Genomic DNA, 9,920 nt, shown 5'->3' on the forward strand with positions numbered 1-9,920 from the left:
CAATGAGGGTCTCCTTACAATAGTATACATGCTGCAAATGGTACCTGTACAAAAATCCTTGCACGGAAAGTTTGACTAGTTTAGACATTCCTACCACCAAGACGTTGGCTGCAGAAATATATCTACGTATCCTGACAACAAGTTGTAGGTTGTCAAGTGAATCTTACTGCGGCTGCGCAACACATTAAATCTGCAACAAATCATTTGCAAATGTCAGTAAATTCTTAAAGTGCTCGGTCACGTGACCACTTTATCTATCAGAGCATGCGTATTGCAGGAATTTGTTGTTCTAGTCAACTATTTAAACGTTGAATTCATGACAGTTCTCAAGATTGGAGATCGCGAAGTCACTAAAGAATTCTACAGGTAAGTTCTACATGTCTTTAAAAGTCATGTCTGTATTTTAAATACTTACAAGAGTAAGTCTCGACGTTGCAGTTATGTGTCATTCCTACTATAAAATTGTCTTAATTGATAAATATAGAACATTTGTAAAGAGAATGGTCATTTTTCCCTCAAAGCTTTTTTTCAAAGCGAGAAAATAAACGGTACACCATATTCCTTCTTCACACATAAAATTAGTTAATTAACATCGAACATAAGCTTACCATAAAATAACGAACCTATGCCAAGATAAAAAATTTGTTACTGATGAAGTTGTCAAAGAATACGAAATGATAAACGCTAACGAATTTATTCAATCTTTCATTTAATTTTATAACAAATAACAGCATTTTCTCAAAAATCTTTAGTTTAAAATACGTGCAAATTTAAATTATTAACATGACGTAAACTTAATAATTTTTCAAGATAAAACTTTGTAATTAAAATTTACTTTTAGAGGTTTTGATTTATCATGTATTTTAATGACATCTTGTATTTTAACACATGCCCCACAGTATTTTATCATTAAATTGGAAACACATATATTCCTTTAACCTGGAGATCTAAACCTAGTAGTAGAATTAAGGGGAAAAAACAGTTTAATTGATAATAATGGAAACTAAACGCTGTGATTTTGTAAAATAGTTTTATAAGATATCTTTCATTTTATTAAAAGAAAACTCAAGCATATTTTAAAAGATAAAAACAAACTATTAGGTTATTTATCCATAGGATCTTTTGTCCGTTTTAATTGACAAATTTTGGTATTAAACGAAAGACATGTTGAGTATTTACATGATTTTAATCAGAAATGGACAAATTAATAGTAACAAGAAAAAAAATCTGCAGTTTACATAATTCTTATGAGATATTTGACAGAATCATAACGATTTTTTTCCACTAAAATGCAGAATTTTTGAATACTTCCATACACGAGGAACAAATAAAGGAAATTAATTTAATATTGTTTAACATGCACAAGTTTTTATCTGAACAATAACGACACTATAAGATAATAAACGGTGTACCAATCCAATAACGCCACAGTTACGCAGCCGCGAGAGACTAAAACTCTAATGTCTAAAAATTATTTTTATTGGCTAAAATAATTAAACTTGTAAGTATTATTTTGTCGAAACTGTATCAGATATTTATCGGTGTGATCTTCAGGTAATAAACAGAGAAAAATTGCATGTGTAAAACATCTTAGCTCATTTAAACACTGTATTTTTGAGAATTAATATTAACCGAAACACAGACGTTTTCGACTGGGTTTTAATAGTAGCAAATTTCTAGCATAGTTTTGTTGCAGGTTTCTTCTGTTTACACAACATAATTTATTTTTCGTTTATAAGAACATTAGTTTAATTAAACGTGAACGAACGAAAACTAATTCTGAACAGTAGATGTTTAACATTATTTGTCAGTTTTCTCTATTTTTTCAGACTCAACTTTCAAAAATATTAATATGTTTCTATTTACAAATTTTGTTACTTCCAAGTTTGACCGTTCTATGGCAGGCTCAATACGGTTAATAAAGAGACAGATAAACATCAAAAACTACAACTAGCCTATTCAGTTAATTAATTACTATATGTCATTACAATCCAAGTAAAGTTCTTCGATTTTCGTGAACTTGCTGTCATACCATACTGAAGACACCAACTTGCTCTATGATTAATGCTTCTCAGGTTTAATGTCAAAACATGTTAGATATAACAAGCCATAATAAATACCTTTTGTCTACGAATTGCTTACAGTGACACTACCTGAAACAATAACCCACACTGTCTCTATTCTACGCTACAGATCTGGTTTTGACAGCTTTAGAAGACAAATCTGTTTACATTTGAAGCTAACTGATTTTGTGACGTTTTTTCGTGTGGTTACAAGTGGTAATAAATACAGATATAGAATGTCCGCTTTTGTTTGGTTTAGCTACGTACGATGTATATTACAGTAAACACCCGTACAAATTAGATTAAGAACTTAGAGTAAAACAAGTTTTGTAATGCAAGTAAATAACGGATTTGAAAAATAAATGTTTTTAAACGCTGAATAGTTTCAATTGGCTTTTCAGAAAGATTTCATAACGTGGGTTTAGAAATTCATCGACTAAAACTCTGTTAACTGGTTGTAACTGCGATATTGCTTTAATTAGTATGGTGAACTGTGATCTATGTTTTCTGATATAAAAAGAGCTTTGAAATGAAAACCATTTTACAGGGGACACTTTACATGCCTAGTATCACAAAACGTATATCGTAAAATAGTAAAGCCAGCAGTACTTTTCTTTGTTTTTAGTTCTAACTAAATAAAATACATTAACTGCTTGTTTTAAGTAAATAGAACCATAACGAATAGCGTCAGAAGAAAAATATAAATAAAAAGTACACGCTATTCTATGTAACGTTGCGAGTTTTTAGTGTGGAATTATTTTTATGAATTAAAGTTTCACTACTGCAGTAAATGTCCATTTTTATTCACTTTTCCAACTTTTATTCACACGAGATTCTTAAAATACACATTTTTCTTTATGCTTTAGAAGTAATTGTGGTACATTTCAACATTACATTATAAACAATCGAAGGTAAAACTCATTCCGACACAATATACGTATATATATATACATTCATTTATTATGAAAATATAAAACTATTTCTTTTCAGTACTGTTAACTACAATGAACATGCTTTGACATTACGTTAATCTGTGAATTTATTATTTTTTCTGGATGCCAGATTTGTGAACATATTTTTTCAACACATAAATCGACCTTTTTTTAAAATTAATAGTTCATATCAAAATTTATTGAAAGCTAAAATGAGAACTCTTTCTAGTAAGTTTTCTATAAACTATAAGTCCTTAAACTCGCTACTTATAAGTCAGCTGTGGATTTTAGTTTTCATTTTGCAAAAAGAACTGTGACCTTTTGATAAATTCACACACGTTTAAGTTATCAGTAAACGAGTACCTTTACGTTTCACTCATGGATTATCATCTTGCTGGTTAAGGGTTTCTCTTTGAGAGGTCAGTTTCTTGTTTAAAGTGTTAAAGAGTACTTATACGGCTACTAAAGTTCTCTCTATGAAAATTATCAAATTTGTGTTGCTTTGAAGTGATGTTTGTGGAGTACGAGTTTTGCTCGATAAAACTAATCTGTCAAACAATACACTTCATATGATTTACCAGTTTTAACTTATTATTGAGTGGACGGAAGCTGAGGATCGAATAAGTATTTACTAACTTGTTATGAATTTCAGTATTTAAATACTTAGAAAGAACCATTTTTCAGTTTATAAATCACAGGTGACATGCACCATTTTATTATCCCCTGTGAGTTAACACGAAACAGTCATTACGAGTTATTGAACATGAACTAGCCTATTAATCACTACCGGCTGTTTAACATGAAAAGTTTATCATCTGTTATAAGTTGTTTAACATGAAAATATCATTAACCACTTTAAGTTGTTTAACATGAAACTGTTTATAAACCACTACTGGTTCTTTACGTGGACCAGTTTATTAATCACTGCGGGTTTCAGCGTGAACCAATTTATTAACTACTACGGGTTGTTTAACATAAACCAGTTTACTAAAATCACTACGGAGACAAAAGCTTAACTGATAAGTCGAGAATAATAAATTGTTTTTAAGTTTAATACACTTCGAATTGCCATAAAAGTTTATGTAATTAGTATGCAAAACAAATGAGAGTTCAAAGCACGAATAAAATACATTGAACAAAGTAGAATGGAATGTGGTGCTAGTAGTAACAAAATGTAAAACAATACTTTATATCTGTTTATTAAGGAACACCAGCATTTTCGACAGTCTTTACTTGCCAGATGATCATCGTGTTTTAAGAAGAAACTTAAATGTGCTAGAACAATTACACTGCATTAGCTGCTCTCAGTTAGCTTTCCATTGAAGTGAGAAAGCCACTTTATCTCGTTGTCTTTGTCCACAAAATAGTTCAACAATGGGGAAGCTTATTGTTATAGCATTAACGCATGAACTGAATATAAACATATTTGTAGAATAAATCAATTAAGGGTTAAAATGTCAAAATCTCTAAAAGTAACAGATCAAGTATTTAACGAAGAAGATGATATTTTGTTGGTTTTGTAGTGGTTTAAAAAAAACCCAACTAAGTAACAGTTTGCGATCTGAGGAAGAGTAAACATATTTTTATTTAAACTTCTCAAACGTGAAACTTTTTATAGATATTTCAAAGAAACTTATCTGGTTTTACAGGTCAATTTTAGCAGACATGTTGAAAACAAATATTTTGTTCTTCTTGGCATTTTTACTTGTGGCTGTCTGCTCTGCCAAAACCCTGGAAGAAACGGAAAGACAGCTGTATCCTTCAGATCTTGATGTGAGATATGTTTTTACATTTGTTGCATTTGACTTATCTAGAATAATTGTGTATTTGTGAACAAATAGACAATAACTACACAGAACTTATGAAGTGCTTAACTGTAAGAAAAGGTTTTAGTGATATTTCAATGAATCATAAGGGCGTTTAAAAAATACAATTTGCGTTTTATTTTTTATTTTATTATAAACTAGTTTCGTGTAAGCAAACCACGAAATTGCATTTAACATACTGTAAATATGAAGGTTAACTATGATGGATGTTTGAAAACATATTACATTTGCATATGAAAATAATGTTAAAAATACAAATTTTAATTAGACGTAGTAATTATCTAATATAAGCCTTTATCATTAGCCAGTAAACAACATTTAGAAATTAAGAAAATCCTTACTTTCTAATAATGTTATGCTGTAATGCAACTAACTGAGTAATTCTTTACCAATATGCGTAACTTAAATAGAAAGTTATGTGTGGTGTTGAACAAAGTTTTTAAATCTAAGCATACACTAAAATATCAACTCTGATAGATGTAATGTAATACATTTTTGATTTTTAGATTTTATACCAGTTATGAAAATTAACAAGCTCTACTATTATATGTTGAACTAGGCTTTCATCAGCCTAGTCATTTGTTAGTCATATACAGCTGGTATCTCTGAATACAAGAGCTAAAAGATCAACTTGTAAATAGAAAAAGTTAATAAAAATCATTGAGGTACAAGTCATGTACTTCAGGCCCAGCATGGCCAGGTGGTTTAGGCGCTTCACTCGTAATCTGAGGGTCGTGGATTCGACTCTCCGTCACACTAAACATGCTTGCCCTTTCAACCGTGGGGTCGTTATGATGTGACGGTTAATCCAATTATTCTTTGGTAAAATAGTAGCCAAAGATTTGGCTGTGTGTGATGATGACTAGCCGCATTTTCTTTAGTCTTACACTGCTAAATTAGGGATGGTTAACGCAGATAGCTCTCGTGTAGCTTTGCGCGAAATTCAAAATAAACCAAACCCTGCAACGACGTGATTATCCAGTCTTCGTGCTGTTAAGTTTCATCAGTTTATCAAAGTCTGTTCATGAGTTACATACAAGCTTTATTAATTCCTACTTTTCGTTTTGTTCAGATATACATTTGTATTCTAAAACCGAACATCTTACGGTTGCATAGCTCAATGGTTCGATTAAAGAACCTTGGGTTCAGGAACAGCTGCCTTTAAATTAAAGTTCTTGACCAAAGGGAAAGAAGCAGCAACTGATGTCATAAGATCTTTGTTGGACTCTGAACCGAATAATTTGTCCGCATGTCACAGTTGAAAATGCAGAGTGTGTTAATGCAATGTGTCGCAATTCTTGGAGCTGCTTATCCGCAACATGAGACGCTAAACGCAATATCGCGTTCTGCCCACTTTTATTTACGAATAGCTAGAGAAGGTGATTTTTTTTCCTGCAGTGACAATATCCTGACAGGATACAGTCAAGATCTTTCATTTTGCGTCGTTTTTTGACGTAGTTTACATCATTCTAGTAATTTAAGACACATGAAACACGTTTAGATAATTGGTTGTTGTTGTTGTTTTTTAACTTTCCCAGCGAAATCTAAAATCATTTGTGATTAGCTCAAATGTAACGTTAGTATATATGTTTCTACTGGCCTTTTTAAAAGTAGGTTTTGTAATGTAACTTTAGTTTAAACTGAAACTTGGTGATCGTAGTGGACGTTTTAAGGATTGTTTTTGTACTTCAGTTTTAAACTGATATTTCACAATTCCGATGTTCACACTTACGTTTTGTAATGTAACTTTAGTTTAAACTGAAACTTAGTGATCGTAGTGGACGTTTTAAGGATTGTTTTTGTACTTCAGTTTTAAACTGATATTTCACAATTCCGATGTTCACACTTACGTTTTGTAATGTAACTTTAGTTTAAACTGAAACTTAGTGATCGTAGTGGACGTTTTAAGGATTGTTTTTGTACTTCAGTTTTAAACTGATATTTCACAATTCCAATGTTCACACTTACGTTTTGTAATGGATTTCTTTATATTAATAAGCTTGACGTGGTATATCGGTTAGTATGTTTGTACTGCACCAACTGCCGCAAAAACAACAACAAACAAAGAAACAAAAACTACGGTACTATTCTGTCAGACAAGTACTATTCTGTCAGACAAGAGCTATTCTGTCAGACAAGAGCTATTCTGTCAGATAAGAGTCGAACAGTAAGCGCTTGGTGCTGTTGAGTTAGATACATTAGGTTCTCTATTTGAAATTTAGAAAATATTATGCAGTAAAAGCTGTTTTTGTAACTTATGGCAAAAAAGTCTAAAAACAAAAGCAACTTCCATTAAAATATTTCACAAACAGATAAATAATAGAGGGGCGGAAATTTTACATTAATTAGAATGTTTCTAAATGATCTCTGACTTGTAGTTTTATATCTAATTTTTGAACTTGCTACCTTGGAGAATGGAAGAAGAAAAAGAGAATTATGGGATAATTAAACCTTAAATGTGACAGTTTACATTTACTATCTTAGATAAGTAATATTCTGTTAGTAAGGAAGCGAAACGATAGCCCTGGTGTGCTGATTAATTACAAATTCCTACTTAATCTACAATATATATATGTATAAACTATTATGCCGCTTAGAAAGTTAATATGGACGCATAAGGTTAAATGGAATTATATAAGTTCTAATCAGTTTATATAAATTAAAATGAAAAGCTATTAAAATATAAAATATCAAGTTATATTGCTTATTTTTTAACCTGCCTTGCTAATTTAAGCTTAATGTTCAATGTTTGACGTACCAGCTAGTGGTGGTTAATAGATTGCAGTGTAACTCTGTAAAGAACAAAACGAATTATTGCGTACATAATTGTAAGTAACAAACTTTTGGATTTCTGTAACAATTACTATTTAATTTTATTTGGATATCAACTTAATGAAATTGTTGTTACAAGCGCCTTAAAATGACGTGCGATAAAGTTAATTGAAGGAATGTCATTACGTAGATTTGATGGTTTAAGACAAAAATTACCATAGTGTTTTTAACAATAGCATCACTTTTAAATATCTGGAAGATCCTAGAAAGAAGGAAATAAACAAAAGGCTGTTTATTTATCATTCTCTAACATGTAATCAGAAACACAGCGTGATGTCCACAAGACGCACAGTTTGTTTCACAGTTGGTGCTTTTACAATTATCGTAGGTTGTTACTAATCTAGATAATACAAGGACGTAAAAAGAACTAATGTCAAAGCGGCATCGTAGTCTTAACAGAATTTATTTGGTCTATTTTTTTTGTTAGAGTTGTCAGTATTCATATAACATGTCTATAGCTGTAATAGGAATTCTATAAAGTTATTTAAGCTATGAAATGCTACATCTGCTCATGTAACCACACTTGGACATGAATGCTTGTTTTCTGAATCTTGAAAGTTTATAATTAAAATTCGAGGTTTGATGCCTTGTTGCGGACATAAATAAAATATGAAAAAAACACAACATTAATGTATGACTTACATAATTATTTCTCAACATTTAATGTGATTATATTATATTATATTTTTTCAGTCTTTGTATATAATTACACACTCAGTACACGAATATTTTTTTCTCAGTAGATGATGGAAGACGATGGCTCAGTGGACGCAGCACTCCTGAATTATCTGTTTGCTCGCCAGATGGTACATCGATTGCGAAATAATTTGGACGTCAGGGACCTCCAGAGAAAACGTTCTTATTGGAAACAGTGTGCTTTCAACGCTGTCTCCTGCTTTGGACGGAAATAATGCTGTTATGATACCGTTTTTCGTAACATTAGCTAGTTTTCAGGCACTAAGCCTACTGTATCACACTTTTCAATTGTATTCTTCTTTCGGTTAATTATGTAACTAACGTGGTTTAAAATTCAAATGTAGAATAAAGTTCTAAACTATACACTACTGTGTTTTCAAATTAATTTTTATTTTAATCACAACGATGCCATAATTAACTAAAACGATAAGTTTTCTTTTTTTACTTGGTTGCACAGTCTGACGAAAATGGAAAAAAATACATAAATATTTCCAATAATTGAGAAAATATTCGACAATTGTTTTTTATCTAATATATCTATGACATTTTGAACAGATTTACGTATATTAACGTAATAATTTGAACTCGTAAAGATGTTTCTCTCATAGAATTGTATGTTTTTATAGTACAATTGTGTATTTACTAACTAGAAGAATGGTACTTATCGATCATAGTTTTGTGGTCAAACTAAGGGAGGTCTTAAAATTATTGATACCTTGCTATACACAACAAAAAATGTTTAACTATTGTTCACTTTCTACTATGCAGTATAAAGGTATAAAAACTATTGACACTTTACTGTAGATGGTAAAAAAACTGTTTTTCTGAGCATGCATGATAAAGAACGTTTAAAACATTGTTGATACGTCATTCTACGTGGATAAAGAATGATTATAGTTTTTGTGAATGTAATATAGATGTGAGGCATGATTTTAAAAACATGGATGTTAATTCTTCCTTATTATAATCTTTATTACATTGTTATTAACCTGTTGACTGCCAACATTTCAGCTGCTACAATAAAACTCTAATGCTTCTTCATTTAGTAACTTTTTCGTGACGCCATTTTGGATCGAAAGTGAAACAATTTGTAAGTAGGTCAAATGCATGTATGGTGCTGACATCTAGCGTTGAAGTTATATATTATTGAGAACAAATTAACTCGTCCGTGGCACTGTGTTACCGATCAGCTTGGACGAATTATCTCGTCTACGGTTCTGAACAAGTTAAGAATAATAGGACCTTACCATATAAAATTACTAATTACTACAGGCTTAAATATATCAAATGAATATGTTATATTGAAAGTCTTAATCGTAAAAAATGTAAAGTATTCATTGGCAAAGACACTTCAGGGCTCTCCAGTGGCAGAGTGTTGTGTCTGTGGAGTTACAACCCTAGAAACCGTTTCCATACTTATGGTGGTCGGTGTATAAATATCCCACTTTCTAGTTTCGTGCTTAATTACAAACAAGGAAATTTATGTGTTTAGAACATTTGTTATTCACGTGTATATATATATATATATATAAACTAAATTTATACCGGGCCAGCAACATATACCACAGTAT

The 9,920-nt window shown here is 31.0% G+C and overlaps 1 protein-coding gene across 1 annotated transcript; it reads left to right on the top strand.

The window, feature by feature from the left end:
• The first annotated feature begins 300 nt into the window (after positions 1-300).
• On the top strand, positions 301-8,712 carry LOC143228131 (prohormone-1-like). The gene is made up of 3 exons (XM_076459447.1): positions 301-366; positions 4,645-4,768; positions 8,397-8,712. Exons 1-3 carry the CDS (start codon positions 317-319, stop codon positions 8,562-8,564), a joined length of 342 nt encoding a protein of 113 aa, XP_076315562.1. The 5' UTR covers positions 301-316; the 3' UTR covers positions 8,565-8,712.
• The last annotated feature ends 1,208 nt before the right edge of the window (positions 8,713-9,920 follow it).

The sequence above is a fragment of the Tachypleus tridentatus genome, chromosome 10 (genome assembly GCF_004210375.1).
Source record: "Tachypleus tridentatus isolate NWPU-2018 chromosome 10, ASM421037v1, whole genome shotgun sequence".
Taxonomy (NCBI): domain Eukaryota; kingdom Metazoa; phylum Arthropoda; class Merostomata; order Xiphosura; family Limulidae; genus Tachypleus; species Tachypleus tridentatus.